The sequence below is a fragment of the Panicum virgatum genome, chromosome 9N (assembly GCF_016808335.1).
Source record: "Panicum virgatum strain AP13 chromosome 9N, P.virgatum_v5, whole genome shotgun sequence".
Classification (NCBI taxonomy): domain Eukaryota; kingdom Viridiplantae; phylum Streptophyta; class Magnoliopsida; order Poales; family Poaceae; genus Panicum; species Panicum virgatum.
In genome coordinates, this window is record NC_053153.1 from 74,679,737 (window position 1) to 74,701,455 (window position 21,719).

Below are 21,719 nucleotides of genomic sequence, written 5' to 3' on the forward strand. Positions count from 1 at the left end.
TCCTGACATGATGCCAATGCTTATTTTCTGTTTGTGCATGTGCAGGTTTTGTACCGTTTCTTAGAGTTTTTCAGCAACTTTGATTGGGAGAAATTTTGTTTGAGCTTGTGGGGCCCAGTTCCTATAAGTTCACTTCCAGATATGACTGGTAATATATATGTGCCACTTTGTTTTGCGAGATCAGTGATTTAGTTTTTGATCATTCATGTTATGTCATGCAGCGGAACCTCCGCGGAAGGATAGTGGTGAATGTTTGCTGAACAAGTCCTTCCTAGATACCTGTAGTTCTGCATATGGAGTTATGCCTCACACCCAGGATAATCAGGGTCAACCATTTGTTTCCAAACACTTCAATGTTATTGATCCTTTACGTACAAACAACAATCTTGGAAGAAGTGTCAACAAAGGTAACTGTGAGCCTACTTCTATATCATCTTATGGGTGAATTGAACATAGTAAATGTTCTTTGTTTCACCTATTTCCATGAAATTGATGGTACACTGGATTTAATTTATTGATTTTTTTGAAATGGATTCAATGATATCTGTAATTCATCCACTGTGCATGTGTTAATTGATTGCTAGGTTGCCTCCTCGTGTAATTTCAGCGTTCTACTGATATATGCATAAGTGGCCAGTACATCGAACCAGGGAAGAGAAGAAACATCATTCTTTGCAACCTTTAATAGGACCTCCTTGAGCAGTGTTGCGATAGCTGTATCTGTCAATACTTTTGTTCATTCTTATATATGTTGAGTTCGTAGTATGTGGTAATTAATAGCAGAAATCTATCTTACTTCGACTGTCTAGCAGTTAACTATTAAAATTTTCCGTGTTGTGTTTGCATACTCTGAAAAGTATGTTTGAGAAAAAAAAATACTCTGAAAAGTACTCCTGTCGATATTTTGTCTTATCGGCCATTTGATACTAATGATAGATTCAGTCTCTTAAGAAGATGCAAGTATATGAATTGGATGACTACCACTGTTTTTGTTTGTTAAATGAGAAGTTTAATCTCTACAAGGACAACAAAAATCTCTCAAACTGTTGAGTTGACATTTGGTTCTGCAGGCAATTACTTTAGAATACGCAGTGCTTTTGCCTATGGGGCGAAAAGTCTTGGAAAGTTACTTGAATGTCCAAAAGAAGATTTGATTGCTGAATTGGATCAGTTCTTTACAAATACATGGATAAGACATGGGAGTGGAAGTCGCCCTGATGTGCCTATTCCAAGTCTGGTCGATGTGCAGCCTCTGAAAGTTGTTCCTTCTGTATTGTCAAACAGTCACAGAAGTGTAACAGCATTTAAGAAAAAAGTTGAAAGCCCTAAGCTTCTTGGTAATCAGGATAATCTTCGTGCGAATCAAGCTAATCTTACTGAAGTTGGTCATGGTTATCCTGGTCCTTCTTCTCAGACAATTCAGAAAAGTGACCTACATTGTCGTAATCTGCCAAGAACAGTTAACCCTTCTGTTTCTCATTCTCAGCACCAAAAGGTGAATGTAGCACAAGGAAATGTCAAGGTCTCTGAACAGCTTGAAAGAAATCACTCAGCTGGATTGATGCAAGCTGAAAGGGATAAGAGAGTGCCAAATGGTCTCTTTGTCAATGACAGCAATGGGCAAAACATGTCTAGATTTGCAAGAACCCGATCTAGCCCTGAACTGACAGATTCTTCTGGTGAAGGATTTCGTGGTAGGGGGGCAAGTGTGGTTGGTATGGAAAAACCTTTGAAGGTTGATTATGGAAGCAGAAGAAATATCATGGTTCCAGAAGTGTCTAGCAACCACAGCACGAAGTCTTCACAGGATGAATCAATGTCTTCCTTGAACTCATCTCACCCTAGTGCAAAGGCAGTCTCTGACTCAAATAATGTTTCCAGCAGCTATCGTGAAGATAATGGTTTTGCGATGAATGAAGAACTTCCTACTGTCTCTGAATCATCGGATATGCGCCATGATGAACAAGTTCTGGTTCATTTAATGGAATCCATGAAGTTGCATGGATTCAATGGACAGATTCAATTGCCAATGCAAATACCTTCTCATCTGTCACACTCCCATTTACTGGCTCCAACTGGTTTTTCACAAAAGCATCTGGCTGCGGTTCCACCAGCTAACTTAATTGGGGCACCATGGTTACCCAATATCCAGTTCCTCCGTGGATTTGTTCCACCACCAGCCCAGTACATACACAATCCAACTTTTGCAACAAATGTTGGAGATGGTAGTGAGAGTGAGAAGCCTATTGCATCAGATGCAAGTCATGATACTGGCAAAAGTTGGCATGAGTATGGTGTTGGATATTCTAGACAATTTGGTTCTGAAGAGAGAGATCCTTGCATCTATGATATGGATGGTAAGGAACGCTCCTCTTTGCCTAATGGTGTGATCGTTGCCCCCTTGGAAAGGCAGGCGGAATTCGCTCTTGAGAATAATGGCGTAGATGATGAAACCTATACCAGCATGTTCCAACATCAAACAAGTAGAGAAGCGAATGGAGTTTACTCTAAGAGTAGTGGTTATGTGAATGTACCTTCTTCACATGCCATTTCATCCAGAGGCAAAGCTCTGGATGCAAGTTCGTGGGACGATGGGACTGTAAATACAACTAGATCATCTGGAGACAATTGGGGAAAAAGACCTGCCTTTGCAGCACCAGCCACAACCACGCATAGCAAGACCAGTTGGCAGATGGGAAATGTCACTGAGCATTTCCCATCTGAAATTGATGATGTCCCCAGGAATATGACAGTTGTACCAATCATTAATGAAGCTTCTGAGATAGTAGCAGGGTCCGATTGTTTTTCAACGCAATCAAGAACTAGTCAAGCAGCAAATGATGTTGATCCATCACAAATCGGCATGCCTAATCCATTGTTTGCACCTTTTCTTATTGGTTCCCCACAGCCGAGACAAGCTGATAGCTCTGGACTGACTTTTGTTCCAACAGGTCCACTAGTTCCTTTTGTTGTGCTCCCATATGTTCCAGGGAATAGCGATGGGTCTGGTCCCCAGTTTGACAGAAGTGAGGCAATTGATCAGCTTCCAGCCAATATTGCGGGTCGAAATTTTACCTCAACAGATTCCAGTGCTACCTCAACAACATCATGCAGTACTATGACTGAGCCATCTGGAGAACACAAACCTGACATCTTGAACAGTGATTTTGTTAGCCATTGGCACAATTTACAGTATGGGCGACTCTGCCAGAATGCTCATCCCCTAGGTCCTGTTCTATACCCTTTTCCGGTTCCACAAATGTATTTGCAGGGCCATGCTGCATGGGAAGGGCCTGGAAGGCCACCTGCAGCAAATGTTAACTGGACACAGATGGCCCCCCCTGGTCAACGAGTATTTCCTGTGATGCCTCTGCAACCTGCTACGGAAAGAGGTACTGGCGTTCTCCATAACTATGGAGAAGATGCACCAAGACACCGTATCGGAACTGGAACCTACTTGCCAAATCCTGTAAGTGTCTAAAAATATCTTTCAGCGTCTTATGCATAGACAATTTGTTAGTACTACTGTATTAGAAAAATGGAAACTTAGCAAGCTTGACCCTTTATTGTATTACTGCATTACGCTTTTGGTATGTGGTTAACAGACTCCAACGTAACTGTACTTATCAAAAGTTTGTACTGATTTCAACTCTTGATGCGTGGGAGGTTTTCCTACCGAGTTACTAGGACTTATCCAACCTAGCCAAATTCTTCTGTTCCACCCAGTGCCTCAATTGATGATCACAACTATGCATTGTTGGATACTGCTAGGCCACTTTGGTAAATTTCGAAGTTTAAACTGGCTAATTAGATTTTTTAACTCTTACCTGTCAGATTCATGTGTCATAATGAATATCATAGCGCTTGGGCTCCAGAATCTGGACACAAACAGCAAACTGTTTTCTATCTGGTTGCTACCTTTGAGTTGCTTATTGGTGAAAACGGGTCTGTGCTAGCTTGTTTTATTTATTATAAGTCAGTGTACATCATTCTGAAGTTCGTATGCTAGAAACAGTTTCTTTGGAACCAGCTGTATAATTGTCCTGAAGCTTGTATGCTAGAAACAATTTTGGCGCTTTTCAGTTCTATATGAAGGATACTGTTGGTCTGTATAGTTTAGGCCCATCTAGAGGCCCATGTAATGGCTACCATATTACCCACCCTATCTAGGGTTTGGAGGAATACAAGGAAATTAAACCCAAAACATGGTATCTAGCCTCTTCCCTCTCCTCCCACCCACCCTCTATCCCGCCGCCACCGGCCATCCCGCCGCCGCCCCTCTCCTCCTTCCCTCCTCTCCCCTCTCCTCTGCTCCCGGCGACGCGACCTCCTCTGCTCTGGGCCTCTGGCCGCCGGCGCCGTGGCCCGCCGCCCCCTGGGCTCCTGCCGCCGCCGCCACAGCCCTCGCCGCCCTGACGGAGCACGTCGCCGACCCGCCCCACCCACCGCCGGGCGCCGACGCGGCGGATCCCGCCGCCCTGGAGCTACTCTGGCCGATGCTGCTCTCGCCGCTGCCCTCCTCGCCGCCAAGTCCGAAGCCGCGGCGGCTCAGGAGCGGGTCCGCGCGGCTGCCTTCGCTTGGGAGCGCGAGCACTCCGCGGTCGATGCTCTCGCTCGCCGGGTCGCTGAGGCGGAGCACTACATCCTCCGCACCGGCCAGCGACCCGCCGTCCCCTTCGTCGAGCACACCGCATCTTCTTCTCACCAGCCTCCGCCCTCGGGTTCTGGACCCCGGCTCGACCCGACCGATCCCATGGTCGCCCAGCTCCACCTTCAGGCCGCCGGTGTCCAGAACATCAAGGCCCTGGTCTCCGACCTCCTCGACCCTACGTCCTCCTACGAGCGCTGGGGGGACCAGGTCCTCCTCGCCCTCCGCCGTTACGCCCTTGACGACCACGTCCTCCTCAACACGCCGGTCGAGGCGCGTGATGTGGTGTGGCTGCGCCTCGACAGCGTCGCCCTGTCCTGGATCTTTGGGACCATCTCCCTAGATCTGCAGGACATCGTCCGGACTCACGGCGGCACCGCGCGCCAGGCCTGGCTGGCGCTCGAGGGACAGTTCCTCGGCAACGCCGAGTTCCGCGCTCTCCAGCTTGACGCCACCTTCCGCACCTTCGAGCAGGGGGACCTCTCCATTGGGGAGTTCTGCAGAAGGATGAAGGGCATGGCCGATGCTCTTCACGACCTCGGGTGCCCGGTGCCCGACCGGGTCTTGGTGCTCAATGTCGTGCGGGGTCTCAGTCTTACCTACGACCACCTGCGGACATGGATCACCCGCCAGAGGCCCTTCCCCTCCTTCCTGTAGGTCCGGGACGACCTGGTCCTCGAGGAGATCACCCGGGGTCTCGTGACCGGCTCGTCCTCCTCCTCCACCGCGCTCGTGGTTGCTCCACCGGCCTCCTCCGCCGCTCCTGCCACCTCCCTCCTTGGTGCTGTTCCCGCCGGGCATACCGGAGGTTGGGAGGGGGGGTGGACATCGTGGGGGGGGGGGGACGGGGTGGTGGTGGCCCTGCTTCTGGGGGTACCGGTGGGGGTCGTCGGGGCGCGCCGACTCCGGCTCCTGCCCCTGGAGGTACGTCCTGACCATCCTTAGCAACCCATGGTCAGGGCGCATCTTGATGTGGCCCTTCCAGGGTCCGGCGGGGGGGAGGGGGCTCGTCCTCGGCTCCAGCCGGCGGCCATGTTCACCGGTGCTGCTCCCCTCTTCGCGCCGTCCTAGACCCCGCTCGCTCAGCCCAGCCAGCAGCCGACCTGGCCTGGGGGGTGGGACCAGGTCGCTCTGGCGCAGTCCTTCAGCACCGAGTGGATCGCCGACTTGGGTGCCTCCTTCCACACCACCCCAGATGCCGGTATCCTCTCTTCTGTCCGACCCCCACACCCCTCTTGTCCTTCCATCATGGTTGGTGATGGGTTTTGTCTTCCTGTCACCGCCGTGGGTTCTGCTCCTGGCTCTTTTCGTCTTCCCAATATCCTTGTTGCTCCTCAGATGGTTCACAATCTTCTTTCCATTCGCCAGTTTACTGCTGACAATTCTTGTTTCATTGAATTTGACTCTTTTGGTCTTACTGTGAAGGATTCGGCTTCCCGGCGTCCACTCCTCCGATGTGACAGCTCGAGGCCCCTTTACACCCTTCGTCTTCCTGTTTCCGCTGCTCTGCCTTCGACTTCTTCTTTGTCTGCTGCTTTTGCCGTGACGCCGTCTTCCACCACCTGGCACCGCCGGCTTGGTCATCCCGGCCGCGACGTTTTGGCTCAGCTCGGTTGTAGTTCCGATGTTCCATGTACTAGGACTCCTGCTGAGCACCTTTGTCATGCGTGCCAGTTAGGTCGTCATGTCAGATTTTCTTTTTCTTCTTCTTCGCATGCTGCGCATGCCTTTGATATTGTTCACTTTGATTTTTGGACATCTCCTATACTCAGCATGTCTGGTTATAAATATTATCTGGTGGTGGTTGATGATTTTTGACTTTTCCTTTGCGCGCCAAGTCTGAGACCTTCCCCACCCTCCTCCACTTCTTTGCCTGGATGTCCACTCAGTTCGGCCTCACCATTAAGGCCGTCCAGTGTGACAACGGACATGAGTTCGATAACTCCACCTTCCGTTCCTTCTTTCTCTCTCGGGGTGTTTAGCTGCGTATGTCTTGTCCGTATACCTCTCAGAATGGCAAGGCTGAGCGGATGATTCGCACGACGAACGACGTCGTGCGCACCCTTCTGATCCAGGCCTCTCTGTCCCCGCGCTTCTGGGCTGAGAGCCTCCACACCGCCACCTACTTGCTTAACCGCCTTCCGTCCACTGCTCCTTTTGCTCTCACTCCACACCACGCTCTTTTCGGTACCCCTTCTCGCTACAACCACCTTTGGGTCTTCGGGTGTGCATGTTACCCTAACATCTCCGCCACTGCTTCTCACAAGCTGGCGCCCCGCTCGACTCGTGTGTTTTTTGGTTACTCCCCTGACCATAAGGGGTACCGATGCTTTGACCTTACCTCGCCGCGTCTTGATCTCCTGACACGTCGTGTTTGACGTGTCGGATTTCCCCTACTCCACCTCCTTCACACCTTCTCCTGACCCCGAGCTGGAGTCGCTGTTTTCGACTGACCCGGTGGTTCAGCCACCTTTACCTATCTGTCCTTTCCCTGCAGGTGTTCTCGGTGCACCGGCAGCACTTCCGGTGATCCCTGCTGCGCCCAGCGTGGCCCCGGTGCCCCGGTGTACCGGCGTCGTTCGGCGCCGCCTTCGGCTCCGGAGGCTCCTGCGACGCCTACACCGGAGCCGTCACCGCCTCCGCCGCCTCACTCTCGAGTCGAGCCGGCGGTGTACCACCCGCCAGTCATCCATCGGGATCCTCGACATATCCATCCCATGGTGACTCGACGGATGGCGTCTTAGGCCGCGACTCTCTCCGCCACCGAGGGGGAGCCGCGGGTCTCTCCGGTACCCTCCTCTGTCCGTGACGCCTTGGCGGATTCTTACTGGCGTCACGCGATGGAAGAGGAGTACGCGGCTCTTCTTGCTAACCAGACGTGGGACCTCGTGCCGCGTCCGTTTGGTTGCAATGTGGTCACAGGCAAGTGGATCTGGATGCATAAGCGTCAGGCTGACGGCACACTGGAGCGCTACAAGGCTCGCTGGGTTCTCCGGGGTTTCACTCAGCGGCCTGGCGTGGACTATGATGAGACCTTCAGTCCAGTGGTGAAGCCTGCTACTGTGCGCACGGTCCTCTCGCTTGCGCTCTCTCGCTCTTGGCCTGTGCACCAGCTAGATGTGAAGAATGTGTTTCTTCATGGCACTCTGTCAGAGACAGTCTACTGCTCTCAGCCAGCGGGATTTGTGGATTCCAGTCGTCCGGACATGGTCTGCCGGCTCAACAAGTCTCTCTATGGTCTGAAGCAGGCTCTTCGGGTTTGGTATTCTCGGTTCGCCACGTTCTTGCTGACATTGGGGTTCACCGGGGCCAAGTCTGACACGTCTCTCTTCATCTACCGCCGTGGGGATGAGACTGCCTATCTGCTGCTCTATGTCGATGACATTGTGCTCACAGCCTCCAGTCAGCAGTTGCTTCAGCGCGTCATCTCCTCTCTGCAGCAGGAATTTGCTATGAAGGATCTTGGTCAGCTCCCCCACTTCTTGGGCGTCACTGTTGAGCCTCGCCCGTCTGGCCTCCTCCTTCACCAGCGGCAGTATGCCCTCGATATTCTGGAGCGGGCTGGGATGACTGATTGCAAGCCCCGCTCCACCCCTGTCGACACTCAGGCGAAGCAGTCTGCTGATCTCGGTGATCCTGTGGCTGATCCTACTGCCTACCCAAGTCTGGCCGGTGCCTTGCAGTACCTCACCTTCACCAGGCCGGATCTCACCCACGCTATTCAGCAGGTCTGTCTCCATATGCATGATCCCCGCGAGTCACACCTTGTTGCGCTGAAGCGTCTCCTCCGCTACGTCCGTGGCACTATGGACCTCGGCCTGGTCCTTCACCGCTCGTCCTCTGCTGAGCTGGTTGTCTACACCGACGCTGACTGGGCTGGCTGTCTGGACAGTCGCCGCTCCACTTCCGGCTACGCCGTCTTCTTGGGCGGCAACCTGGTTTCCTGGTCGTCCAAGCGGCAGCCGGTTGTCTCCCGCTCCAGTGCCGAGGCGGAGTACCGGGCTGTCGCTAACGGCGTGGCGGAGGCGTCCTGGCTACGACAGCTCTTGGCGGAGCTCCACAGCCCGCTCGCCAAGAGCATGCTCGTCTACTGCGACAACGTCAGCGCCGTGTATCTCTCAACCAACCCCGTTCAGCATCAGCGGACGAAGCATGTGGAGATCGACTTGCATTTCGTGCGCGACAGGGTCGCCATCGGCGATGTTCGGGTACTCCATGTCCCGACCACCTCCCAGTTTGCCGACATCTTCACCAAGGGACTACCCTCCTCGACCTTCTCGGAGTTTCGCATCTTCACCAAGGGACTACCCTCCTCGACCTTCTCGGAGTTTCGCTCCAGCCTCAACGTAGCAGGTGGCTAGTTGTGGCTGCGGGCGTGTATTTGCCCTGTGTGTACTTTCTCGTTGTCCAGTCTTGAACACCGCTGCGCCGGTTATTCAGACTGCGGGGTGGTGTTGGCTTTCTTATTCTCCAGTCTTGAACTCCGCTGCGCCGGTAGTTCAGACTGTGCGGGGGGGGGGGGGGGGGGGGTGTTGGTGTGTATAGTTTAGGCCCATCTAGAGGCTCATGTAATGGCTACCATATTACCCACCCTATCTAGGGTTTGGAGGAATACAAGGAATTTGAACCCAAAACAGATACACCCAATATAAACTTGACTAGAATCATAGTCTTGAAAGTATTCTGAGGTTCAACAGAAACTTCCTTTTCTGACAACCAGGCATTTTTTTTCTTTGTAATGGTGTTTAGTCAACTTGAAGCTCATGTGTTACCCCACCAAAAGACTGAAATCATAGCATGGTAAGCTGGCATTCAGGACGGACCTTCTTCAAGGGCAACCTAGACCGTGTCCCCCCCCCCCCCCCCCCCCGATACACCCTCATTGTAAACGTCCTAAAACGATGTGGATGATATTGTGTAGACCCTATCTTCAGTGGTATACTCCACTGGTGACATTGATAATGTTTGGTGGCACCATAAGGATGTCCAAAGGAATGAATGATTTATACTCCATTTTTAAACAAATGACATTGAGGTCCTAAACGTCATACATTGTTGAGAGTGTTTACTCACCAATAATGAATCATCAGTTAAGTGTATTATGTCTAGTTGTGGGACACGAAGAAAACTAATTAGTTCGTTTCATGACTGAATTAAAAAATTTGGGATATGGTTGCTGTAGGTTTTCTTTATGATAGTTCTACCTTCTGTACCTCTAGGCACAGTGATTTCTTTGTTCCGAAAGAGATAGATTTATTAGTAAGCAATCATTTATGAAATTGATAGTCTGGACTGTGAGATACTAAACGGTCAATTCTTTGGCTTCTTTTCAGAAGGTACCCTTTAGGGAAAGGCACTCAAATTCAAGAAACTACAGAGGCGGTTATAATGGTGACAGGAGTGACTATAGTGACAAGGAAGCAAGCTGGATAAACTCAAAACAACGAAATCCAAACCACAGCTATGGACGTAGCCAGTCAGAGAGGTCTGGCATGCGGTCTGATAGACAGGCCAATGATGAGAGTCAGCCTGATAGGCCACGGCGAACTTATAGAAATGACTCATACAGGCATGAGGCAAGCTCTCAATATTTTGTGCAGGGCCAATCTTTTGGATCCACAAACTCTATGCGCAGACAAGGGAACACAGTGCATGGGGGTTATACACCACAATCTACAGCTTCAAATGGTCCCAGTCCTTTATCTGGCCCTCCAGGACCACCGTTTTTTATGGTGTACTCATATGAACCGGGCACAAATCATGGTGCATCCTCATCTGAACCAATTGAATTTGGTTCTCTTGGGCCACTCCCCGCAGCAGATGGTGATGACATACCACGGTCGGCACGCCAAGTTATGCATAATGGTTTTTATGGGCAAAGGCGTGGTCCATATAGGAGTGGTTCCTCTCATTCCTCTCCTGATCAACCATCCTCACCTCAGCCTCGCAGGTAGTCCGTAGTACTTGTTTCTATATTCTTTGTTCATCACTGTTTCTATTTTCAACGTTTTAAGTAAAAACGTGTTGTGCTTTCATATATATTAGCTCAGTAAATACACGATTGCAGTTGTCGCCTAGTAGGTTTTAACCTATAGCTAAAATTGACAGAAAATGAAGGATTGCTGAAGTTTAAATTTGCTACGTGCTCATTTGTTGAAGAATATGGTTCGAAGAGATAGTTGGCTTCATATTTCATGTTTTTGAGGACAATATACAATTATAAAATAGTATATGCAAGCCACAGATCGTGGTACTGAATCGTTTAGTTTAATTTTCGTCCCTCAGTGGATCTTTCATGGTTTTTACTGAGAAGAGATCATCCTGCCATGGTTACATTGTCACATTATTGTTACAGTGTTAATGACCAGTAACCTCAACTGCATATATTAGCAATGTTTGCTTATTTTCTGTCGCCTGTGGCCTTCATGCGTCCAAACTATTTACAGAGTGTATGTTTGTTGAACTGATGCCCATAGCAGTCGCTAGTAAATAGTTAATTGGTACCTGGTATCCAGTTCCAATGGTAGCAATTAGCACGAAGCCACATTAAACTAATACCACATCTGGGAATATGTTTGCCATGGGTAATTATGCCATCAGCTATGCAATTTTTTTTCCCATGAATTTATTTATGTATTTACTTTTAAGTATTTAGTAGCATTTGCTGGCACCAAGCTGAAATTTGTTTCTGTCCATTTTCAAGGTAGTTGAATGATGGCAAGGTCACTTGATTTGGCATTGAAGCCCTGCCATAGCATCCATCGAAGCCCTGCCATAGCAAGGTCCATATGTGTGGTCTTTGTTGGAATACCGGCAATGTCTCCACCTGGGCGCATTCCACTGCTGTATCAACTGCTTTTAGGGTAGGGTATCTAGTGAAATGTTGGCGGGTGATTTCAGAACTGAGGCCACCATTCAGTCCTGTAACAGTAAAACCTTGGAAAATTCTACTTCAGTAACACACTTCGGTTTCCCCATGGACTAGGGACAATTTCAAGAACTTGCGATATTGTGGCAATAGTGATTTGCTTCTGCAGATGCGCATTCCGCTTGGTGCATGTACATTGTAATAAATTTTGAGGTCGCGTGATGGTCGTGTACATTCTCTTGATACTCCTAGTGCTCTCTGAAAGAACATTTCGTCGGCCTTCCTAGAACTCCCATGGTAATAAAAAAGGCAATTCCCCAAACATTGCAGCGGCGACCGGCGAAGTGCTCCTCCTCGTTTATCAGCTAGAGATGAGTCAGCTCGCTATTCCGCTCCAGTTTTCTTCTTGAGCTCCGAGATGAAATCCTCCCGCTCCTGTTCTGACATGCCCTCCGTGGAGCAGTCCCCGACGCCCCACTCGGCGCCCCTCAGGCAGTACTTGTCCTGGATCAACCTCTCGTTCCTGCAAAACCGGCCATGCGCAACACATCCATCCCATTAGCATCGGCACAACACAAAGATGCATGTCAGGGAGCATGAACAAGCAGGTTTACTTCTCCTTGTTCTTCTTAGACTTCTCGAGCAGGTCCTTCAGCACCTGGGAGTTCTTGAACCTGTTGTCGAACTCGGCGTACTTCTTCTGGTTCTCGGCTTGAGAGCGCAACAAGGAAGATAAGGTTTTCCGTCAGTCAAGAGGGCCACAGCATGAGAAGTTTGCAGCGAGGACATGTTCATGAGCCATGGCGTTTACATGAACTGTATAACAAGGTAAACAAGGTAACGGAGCTGAGCAGCTGACCATTCCATTTCTCCAGGAACTCGAGCCGGGGCAGGTCCGGGCCTGGCGTCGACTCCAACCCCGAGAAACCTGACAGGATGCCGGCGCTCGCTGCAGTTCGCGGACAAAATGTCCCCGGCATCAGTGTGGGAGTGGGTGGCTACTATAGTTGGCTACTGGAAGCGTGGTTGGTGGTAGTGTGCAAGTTCTGTACCTGGACTGGTCCAGATGACCAGCGAGAGCGCGGCGGCCGCGGGGACGGCCAAGGAAACCCGGCCGGCCTTCTCCGGCGGCGCGGCGGCGCTGCACCGCCCCCTCGGTGGTGCTGCGGCGGCAGGTGCGGGCGCGGCGACGAGGCCGCGGAGGCCGAGCATGGTAGCTTCGTCACTCCCTGGTCGGCTTGGCAACGCACGACGGCACGAGAGGATAGATGGGTGGATGGAGCACTGCAGATTGGCCCGGGGGAAGTTGCCGATGACTGGAAAGATATGTGCCGACATGTCCTCTTGTGAGCCACTAACGATGACACGATCTGGGGATTACTCCTGAGATCTTTTTTCAGCAGCTAAGGATTAAGTCTTCTAGATGTTCATTTTCTTCTCAGCAACTGTCATGTTCGTCTTACTGCATAGAAGAATAAAGACCCTCAAAGTTCTGTGTAGGTGTATGTCTAAGGGCATGTACAACGGTCATTATGATGTCGTCTGTATAGTGTAAGTTTTGCAAAAATCACCCTGTGAACCCATATAGACAGCATCCCCGTCGCCTCCCGAGAGGACGACTTGGGCTCGTGCTCCCACACGAGAAGACAGCTTCCACGCCCCGTTGTACGATTGCTCTTGGCGCCACCGGATCCGCTACGAAAAATCAGAAATCTACTCCACCAGATCCCGCGTTTGAGCCGCTAGCCCAAGCTAGCCACCGGCCATGGCAGCATGGCGCCACTCTCAAGCTTCTCGTTGGCGCTGTCCTCCGTCCGCTCGCGCCGAGCCGGCCGGCCGCCAGCTCTGTCCGCGGCGCCGCCGCCTGTATCGAGCCGCCGCCCGCCCTCACGCCAGCATCGGCCGCGGCGTCACCGCCCACGCAGGCCGCTGAGCCTCAGTTCTTTGCTACACTCGCGGCCATGAGAGATGAAGAGAGGATAGAGAAACAGGAGAGTTCACGGGAGAGTGGACAGGACATACACTGCGTTCGGCAGGTCCTCTCCACTCCAGCTCTCACACCGCTCCAGCCACCAGCTCCAGCCAGCCCAACAGTATTTTTCTCTCATCCCATTCCAGCTCTAGCCTGCCGAACACGGATAAAAGACAGGGAGAGATGGACATGACACAGGAGATAGAGATAAGGTTGAGGGGTTTCTTTATTCATATTTCTCACAACTTTCAGATTGTGGTCCTGTTAGTTCCCAAACTATAATCCGGTAAACACAAAAAAAAACGTCAAATCGAATATTTCGACACATGCATAGAGTACTAAATAAAGTCTATTTACAAATTTTTTTGCATAGATGGGCTGTAAATCGCGAGACGATTCTAATGAACTACTTAATCCATGTTGCAACAGTGATGCTACAGTACCATTCGCTAATTATTAATTAATTATGGATTAATTAGCATCATTAGATTCGTCTCGCGATTTACAACCATCTGTGAAAAAAGTTTTGTAAATAGACTTCATTTAGTACTTCAAATTTGCAAGATTCCATCGCAATTTTTTTTTGCAAAACATCTAAACAGGGCCTATGTACAGTTGTTTGCATATTTTGAATCCAAAATGCTTTTTTAACACATGTAACAAAAATATACAAAGATCATGGTATATTTAATCATTGTTTTTTAGTGTATTCATACATACATTAAATAGCTTGTAGGCAGACTAACAGACACATCATTGTATGAGTTGTCTATTTTATTATTTTTGTACGATATTTTTGACACTTATAGACAACAACCGTCTAATTATTGTACATGCTCTAAACATATTCCAAAATACCATGCCCGTTCCGTTCGTGAGTTCCCGATGTGTTACGCGCGTCATGCCGGGTTGTCGTGTGCCCGTGTCCGGTCTCCCCAACTCCCCCAGTTCATCGCAGCCGTGTCGGCCGTTTCGGACGCGTCTCCCACGCTTTCCCGAGACGGAAGCTCCGTGTCAAAGCCGCAGTGGTGCCCTCCGAGGACGGGCAATATACCCGTGTTGCCCAGCCGACGAGCTGAGCGCACCTGCCACCGCGACGACACGGGCATCGCACCCAAAGCAAAAACCCCGTTGGCTTTTGCCCCGTTCTAGACTAGATCCACCTCCCTAGGGAATGGCCTCCTACGACGGCGACGAGAGCACCGGCCGCCGCGGCCCGTCCCAGCACCGTCCGTCCGGCGGGGGCAGCGGGGACCTCGCCTCGAGCGCCAAGCTCGTGGCGGAGGCGGCCAAGCTGGCGCTCCAGGACCACAGCCTTGAGAAGGTGGACAAGGACCGGGTCGCCGGGGCGGCGGCCGACCTGCTCCACGCCGCCTCCCAGTACGGAAAGCTCGAGGGGAAGCCCGTCGGGGGGGTACCTCGAGAAGGCCGAGGAGTACCTCCACCAGTACGGCCGCAAGGAGGGGGGCGGCGGCGGCGGCGGCGGCGGCAAGCATCACGGGGAGGAGGAAGGCAAGTACGGGAAGAAGCCTGGCCACGGAGGGGGGAGGTATGAGGATGAGGAAGAAGGGTACAAGAAAAAGCCTGGCGGTGGGAGGTATGAGGAGGATGAGTACAAGAAGAAGCCTGGTGGTGGGAGTGGCTATGGAGGTGGAAGGTATGAGGAAGAGGATGATCACAGGAAGAAGCCAGGCAGTGGTGGCTATGGAGGGGGGAGGTACGAGGATGAAGATGGTTACAATAAGAAGCCCATTAGTGGCGGCTATGGTGGGGGGAGATATGAGCAAGAAGATGAATACAAGAGGCCTCCAAGTGGTGGCGGCTATGGTGGAGGAAGGTATGAAGAAGATGAGTATAAAAAGAAGCCAAGTGGCGGTGACTATGGAGGGGGAAGGTATGAGGAGGAATATGATTATAGGAAGAAGCCTAGTGCTGGTGGATATGGGGGTGGAGGAAGGTATGAAGATGAGTACAACAAGAAGCCAAGTGGCGGTTATGGTGGAGGGAGGTATGAAGAAGATGATGGGTACAAGAAGCCTAGTGGTGGTGGATATGGCTATGGGGCTTCCAGTGGGGGAGGCCATGGAGGAAGGTACGAAGAAGATGACTACAAGAAGAAGCCTAGTGGGCATTCAGGGGGAAGATATGAAGAAGAGGAGGGGTACAAGAAGACCAGTGGCCATAGTGGAGGGAAGTATGGTAAGGATGAAGATGACAAGAAGAAGAAGAAACATGGTGATGATGAGTCAGAGGGCGGTGGTATTGGGGATTACCTGAAGCTGGCACAGGGTTTCATGAACAAAAAGGATGGTGAAGGGGAGAGTGGGGGTGGTATGGGTGACTACTTAAAGCTTGCAGAAGGGTTCTTGAAGAAGCGGTGATTAATCCTTGCCATGTCATGGTTCAGGAAGGACTTGCTTGTGTTTGGTTAGTCCCTTGTCCTGTTCAATGTTTACAAGTTGTGAAAATTTCAACAGTTTCCATCCTAGGGTGTAATAAGAGTGGAATTGGCTATGTTGTCTGTGTTGCCTAATGGGCTTTTTATGATTCTGGGAGAATAAAAGGTTGGGTGCTTTGGTGTTCATATTGTGTATTGTTTCTGACTTAAAACTAATATATTGTTGCAACTTATAATGAATGGAACTGTTGAATACATATTGATCCATTAGCTGCTGTTGTTAAAAGAGTTTCCTTTTGACTGGTTGCTATTTTGTGAAATTGGTTTACAGATATATTGGCACTTGATCTTATCATGCTATATAGTAAAGCAATCCGTGCATCTGTTCCTGAATCAGATTTCATTTTTGCTGTCAACTTGTTTGGTGCTTCAGTGCTGGTTCTAGGCTTATCGCCTTATGAAATAGCTTCTGCAATGGATAGATTGAACAGCAGTTCTTATGTGCATTTAACTTCTATGCAGCTGCGTTGGCTCTTATCTCATAGAAGTAGTTGCCATTCCTTTCCTCACTTAGCCATTGTGATTTGTGCCTGCTAGGCTGCTAATTTATGTCAATGTTGATGTTTTGGCTATTCGTGTACTGTTAAATGGTTGAGCATTTGGCATTAGTAATGTTAGTACCTAAGTTAGAAGTACAAGTCAATCAATTAGACAAAAAGGCAAAGAGGAGTGCTGAATTAGATTCACAGCTGATGTTATGCCATCAGCTTTAAGACCTTTACAAGCACAAACAGCATCTCCCTTCTTCCACTATGGTGGAACATTCCCACAAAGGGCATCTTCTTTTAGCCACTTGTCCAAGTCCCTCATTAGTTTTCTTTCAAAAAAAAAAGTCCCTCATTAGTTGAGCAACTATGAACGTTATGTGTCCTTTCAGCCCAATGGTTTCTGATTTCCTATTACTCATTCAAAGTAGCCCAACAGTATCCTTCTGCAGGGTCAATCTTTCTTGACTGGTTTGACCTAACAGATTTAAAAAATAGAGACAATAAGAGTAATATAAAAAGAAGTCAGACATTCCAGGAGTAGTCCGTATTTAAAGAGAAGTTGGTTCATTGTATTTTACTGTTCCTGATGATGCTACCTGATTTGATTGTCATTCTTGCGTTTCACTTAATATATGTCTAGAATGTTGTCTTTGTTCATGGACTATGCTATCATGCCAGTGCATTTTGCAGTCAAATTTTACCGCCACTGTTGATTATGAAAATGCACAGCTCCTGGTTACATATTGCTGCACAAAAACTATCATACTAGGGACCAGTCTCTGCGTAGTTCTTCTCAGTGACGGATGCAGTCTTGGGTGTTAGGGGGGCTCTTATCTTCCTCCTCTACATGCATCTCTTTTTCCTCTCTTCCTTTCTTCTCCTCCTCCAACACCTCATGCTTCAATGGAGGCTTCCCAGCCCCCAGGCTAGATCCACCCCTGGTTCTTCTGTCATATGTTGTCAATCAAGTATAGAACAGTGCCAATGCGTATGATCAGGGGGAAACAATCTCATGACTGAATGCTTGCTGAAACAAATTGTGTAATTCAGTCACCAACCAACCACATGCAGTACCATGCAAAACAAAACAGGAACAGATACACCCTAGAAGAAAGCAAAGCAGAACCAACACATGCTGAATGTTCACATTACGGGGACATCACTCACGTGGAGGACTCATCAGATAACATTGCACGGGTTGTCTTTTGCTAGCCATAACAAATCCTCCATGTTTGCACTATACAAATCTACCGAATCACAGGACATCAATCACCAATCTGTCCTTGAGAATCACATAACAGGGACCCAAAAAATGATACGAATGAATGATACGACAGGTAAGCCCAAGTGCCCAACCAATCGAGCTCAGAACTCCTCGACGGAGACGGCTTCGCGGGGGACCTCGTAAGCATCCTTCTGCCTCAGCTTCTTCACGCCGGCAATGAAGCACACCTTGTCGGACTTGTAGCTCTCGAGGCTCACGCTGGCCACCTTCACCCACACCACTACTTTGGTCTTCATGCCTTCAATCCCAGAAAGCTTGCCTCGGGACAGAGTCGCCTTGACGCGAGGAGCATACCGTATAATGGAGGAATCCTTGAAGCTCACCTCGCAAGGCTTGGACAGGTGCACCACAAGCTTCGAGTTTGATTCATCATACTCATAGCAGATGATGTTCCGAGGGAAGAGGCCTGGAGGGAGGTTGTGCTCACGCAGGAGATCAGAAAGTGACTTCTTGTGTCCTGGATAGGATAGGAGAATCCGAGGTCAGTAAATATTTTTGAAATATCAAAGTCACAGTTTGCACCTTCTACTTTGTATGCAGAGGGTCTAGCTGAGAGTGCTAGGGGATGAGCATATGAAGTTAATGAAGTGATAAACAAATAGAATTCAGAAGCAGAAAATGTTGAGCCTTGTAGGAACTCAACTTTGACATGGAATTTCAAAAGAAATACAAGTGAAATCTATGACTTCCAAGAGACTAAGATTTCTATGACATTTTAATTGTTCATCACATAGTCTGAGTCTCCACTTGCTTGGGACAAAAAGGCTTTGTTGATGTTGCTGCTGCTGCTGTTGTTCATCACATAAATTGGAATCCGACAAACAGAAATAATTATGACAATAATTATAGAGCAATGAATAGCCTTAACAAATCAGGAGAAAAAAAATTAAACACGAATGCTATAATTGTGTGTACAAACACGTTACTGATGAGACCTGCAAAAGAAAGGAAAAAAGAGGAACGGGAGAAGTATCCAGATTGCAACCAGTCTATTCAGAACAGAGTTATTTTGTACTCCAATGCTTTGATATGAGAATTGAGAGGTTAAGTTGTCAAGGTACATTATTAATTGATATTGTTCATGCAATTGTGCGAATACAGCCACAATAAATTAGACGTCACTTGGAAGCAAGTACGATGACAAACAATAGACACTACAGCTGGCAAATCAACTGGCTGTGGTTGGTGTTTCCTACGACCATGACATATACTGCACAGCCTTGCTAATACCGCCAAAGATTTCAGGAGGAACAATGCAAAGATTGCAAGTAAAACAAAGCTGTTAGGTGAGCAAGCCCCCTATCCATTGCTCCATGGACTTCAGAATAGTGGCATCAACAAACACTGGGCCAGAAGCCAACTATTGCAGGGCAGCAGAATGTAGCACAAGACAATTCAGTTTGGCCCCCATGTGCACTATACTTTGCAGATCAAAAGGGTACAGGAAATCCAAGAAAAGCTAGATCCAAATCAGAGAAAAGGCTAGGAATCAGGCAGCTGGTGCATACAATCATATATTTAAGAAAGCTCTTTTTTTTAGTTGCTTTGGTTTTACGCATGATGCAAGAAAAGCTAACAGCCATGGACACTTGTACTAATGATGTTGCCAAAACAACTTGAACATCCACCCAGAAGGTTCTAATTCATCATATAACTTCTCTTCAGATTCACTGCTATTTTCACAGCCACGAAACCAACCATGGAATGGAACAGAACAACTGTACCTTTGAGCTTCTCGAACACCCATTTTGCCTTCTCCTCCACGGTGCTGGAGAAACGCTGCGGATCAGATCAAAGGCTGTCAGACTTATCTTGTAAATGCTGCTGAATTGAACGACTTTTATCTACAGAAGAGATTGCTCGCCCCCAAAAATGGTGCCAGTTCGATCAGAGGGTATTTTCTTTTTCCTTCATCGCTCCAGTAGGACATTGTTGCACAAAATAGATTCAAGCAAAAAAGTATTATTGCTACGAGTAAAGGTGCAAGAAAACGAATCTGATCCAGCCTCAAATAAGCCAAGAAAAGAAATGCACATGAGAAGGATGCGCGAACAATGCCCCCAAGAAGTCTGAGTTGAGTAGTCAGCCCTGTCAAGAACCCGGAGAAGTAGACATCGCATTACCACACCCATACAGCAGTTCATCACCTCACCTCCCCAGGGCAGGGTCGAGATCAAAGGCAACGGATCCAACGCAATGGCCGCGAGCAACTGATTGCGCAGAAAGGGGAGAGAGAAAAGAGAAATGGCGGCGAGGCGAGCACTCACGGAGATGTCATCGCCGATGGCGGAGAGCTCCTTCTTGGCCTTGCGGGAGATGGTGAAGCTGCCGAGCTTGGTGAGAGCCTTCTCCATCCCCTCCGTCCGCGCGGCCGCTGGGCTCGACTCACAAGTCACAACTGCCGACTGCCCTGTCGTGGCGCAGGCGCGCCGCGCTTGTGTGAACGCGTAGACGAGCGCGTGGGCGAAGGCGGCCGGGCTGGCTCTGCGCCGCGGGTGGGGTGCCGCAGGATGGGCGACACGAGAACCAGGTTCAAAGCTGCGGCGCTCGGGCCGGGCGGACCCCCGATAAATAACAACGGCTCGCGAATCGAGAGGGCCGCGGTGCTGCGGCGCCGGATCCTTTGCGATAGTGAGGATTGCTTCTTGTTTGCTGTCGTGACTTTCGTCCTCTTTCTCTCTTTTCTGGAGAAAAAAAGTACCGGCCGCATGTATTATTCAAATTTAGAACGTTGGTTAATCCAAAATCTAAATTTGGGCAATTTGCCCAACGAAAATACATCCGCGCGCTCGAATGGGTAGCGTGTTGGCTATTTCACCGCGCAGCGGCAGGAGCGGGGGCCCTTGGTGCCAGCCCGCATGACTGTGACGTGACCGGTTCACGGGCCCGGCTGTGTTTAGATCCGTAAAATGGTGGTAAAAATAGTTACATCGGACACTGTAGTACACTGTAACATTTTTCGTTTATTTATGATAATTGTTGTCCTACCATGACTTAACTAGGCTCAAAAGATTCGTCTCGTCGTGTACATCAAAACTATGTAATTAGTATTTTTATTTACCTACATTTAATGCTTTATGTATGAGGCAAAAAATTTGATGTGATAGATGAATAATAAAGTTTAGAGAGAGAAATTTTGGAACTAAACACAGCTGCTGGGAGGCCCCAGTACGCTGGGAGGGCGCCGCGCCGAGCTCTCTTCCTTCGGTTCCAAGCGCCCGTTTCGTCTCGTCCAACGGCCGGCGAGCGCGCCGCGCCATCCCATGAGCGCGAGCGCCAAACGGGAAACGCACAAGACAGAGGAGGCAGCGCTGGCTGGCGGAGACGCGGGCGGCCGCGCGGCGGCGCCCACCGCGATCCGTGTGATGCTGGGAGCGCATCGTGAATTCGTGATGGATCGGCAACGCAAGGCCAGATAGCCACACAGGACACGCTATCCAAACGGTTTCTTTTGGCTGGCTCTGGCTACCTGGTGTCATGGTTGGACAGCGAAGGCATCAAGTATAGATTACGTATCTTCTTTACAGTGTTAGGCATCAGGGCTGATCGGTGGGTCCAGCTACCGGTGTAACCCCGTGAGGGAAATATATGTGGTGGAGTGTGGATTGAAAACACCATTGCTTATCTGAAAACAAAATAGAACTCTGTTCTCCGGGTGCCAGGGTTCATCGCCCAGCCCCGATCCCTATCGAATTTGCTCTGTGCTTGTGATTCTCACGCTGCTGGATCCTCAGTAGCAACGGGTGTGACAAGTGGTATCAGAGTCAGCGATTCTCGGTGCGCTACCGCTCCTTTCATCGCCAACAATCCCGTGTCGGTCGAATTCGCATCCACAGCGATTTTGATTTGCTCTGCCGGTATCCTTCCAGATTCCGGCGTCCACGCCCCGTCCGCGGCTTCCAGTCGCCGGCGGCCACCGCATATCGACGGTTAGCCGCTCCGGCGCCATCGACCGCATCCTCTTTCCGCGCCGCTTAGGTCTAGATGGGGATCAGGTTCC

General features: G+C 49.6%; 3 protein-coding genes and 1 pseudogene across 7 annotated transcripts in view; 2 read left to right on the plus strand and 2 right to left on the minus strand.

Moving 5' to 3' along the window:
* The window catches only part of LOC120692388, a 27,882-nt gene extending 16,115 nt beyond the window's left edge, over positions 1-11,767 (plus strand). The window contains exons 5-9 of one of the 4 annotated variants that reach the window (XM_039975661.1): positions 46-148; positions 222-407; positions 1,071-3,469; positions 9,985-10,598; positions 11,352-11,692. In XM_039975661.1, the coding sequence (XP_039831595.1) occupies positions 46-148; positions 222-407; positions 1,071-3,469; positions 9,985-10,598; positions 11,352-11,355 (3,306 nt within the window). In that variant the 3' untranslated portion in view covers positions 11,356-11,692. Of the gene's footprint in view, positions 1-45; positions 149-221; positions 408-1,070; positions 3,470-9,981; positions 10,603-11,351 lie in introns of those variants that run through there. The other 3 variants (XM_039975659.1, XM_039975662.1, XM_039975660.1) reach the window with 3 other exon arrangements.
* On the minus strand, positions 11,640-12,939 carry LOC120692391. Its single transcript, XM_039975665.1, has 4 exons — positions 12,569-12,939; positions 12,376-12,465; positions 12,131-12,227; positions 11,640-12,039 (listed from the first exon to the last, which is right to left on the minus strand). Exons 1-4 carry the CDS (start codon positions 12,852-12,854, stop codon positions 11,901-11,903), a joined length of 612 nt encoding a protein of 203 aa, XP_039831599.1. The 5' UTR covers positions 12,855-12,939; the 3' UTR covers positions 11,640-11,900.
* Positions 12,940-14,529: 1,590 nt separating this feature from the next.
* On the plus strand, positions 14,530-16,153 carry LOC120687963 (annotated as a pseudogene). The gene has a single exon (XR_005680932.1). The product of XR_005680932.1 is annotated as an uncharacterized protein At5g39570-like (transcript).
* A 1,323-nt stretch (positions 16,154-17,476) lies between these two features.
* LOC120687964 (uncharacterized protein At5g01610-like) lies at positions 17,477-20,267 on the minus strand. Its single transcript, XM_039970078.1, has 3 exons — positions 19,987-20,267; positions 19,444-19,498; positions 17,477-18,176 (listed from the first exon to the last, which is right to left on the minus strand). The coding sequence occupies exons 1-3, from the start codon at positions 20,071-20,073 to the stop codon at positions 17,800-17,802; spliced, it is 519 nt and encodes a 172-aa protein (XP_039826012.1). The 5' UTR covers positions 20,074-20,267; the 3' UTR covers positions 17,477-17,799.
* Between the last annotated feature and the right edge of the window lie 1,452 nt (positions 20,268-21,719).

Bases quoted from the DNA above. Each gene is read 5' to 3' on its own strand.
- LOC120692391 (XM_039975665.1), bottom strand. From the start codon at position 12,854: ATGTCGGCACATATCTTTCCAGTCATCGGCAACTTCCCCCGGGCCAAT. The intron at 12,466-12,568 runs GTACAGAACTTG...CGCGAACTGCAG, and splicing joins GGTCATCTGGACCAGTCCAG to CGAGCGCCGGCATCCTGTCA. The intron at 12,228-12,375 runs GTCAGCTGCTCA...TGCGCTCTCAAG, and splicing joins GTTCCTGGAGAAATGGAATG to CCGAGAACCAGAAGAAGTAC.
- LOC120687964 (XM_039970078.1), bottom strand. From the start codon at position 20,073: ATGGAGAAGGCTCTCACCAAGCTCGGCAGCTTCACCATCTCCCGCAAG. The intron at 19,499-19,986 runs GTGAGTGCTCGC...TCTGATCCGCAG, and splicing joins CCATCGGCGATGACATCTCC to CGTTTCTCCAGCACCGTGGA. The intron at 18,177-19,443 runs GTACAGTTGTTC...TATCCTATCCAG, and splicing joins GGTGTTCGAGAAGCTCAAAG to GACACAAGAAGTCACTTTCT.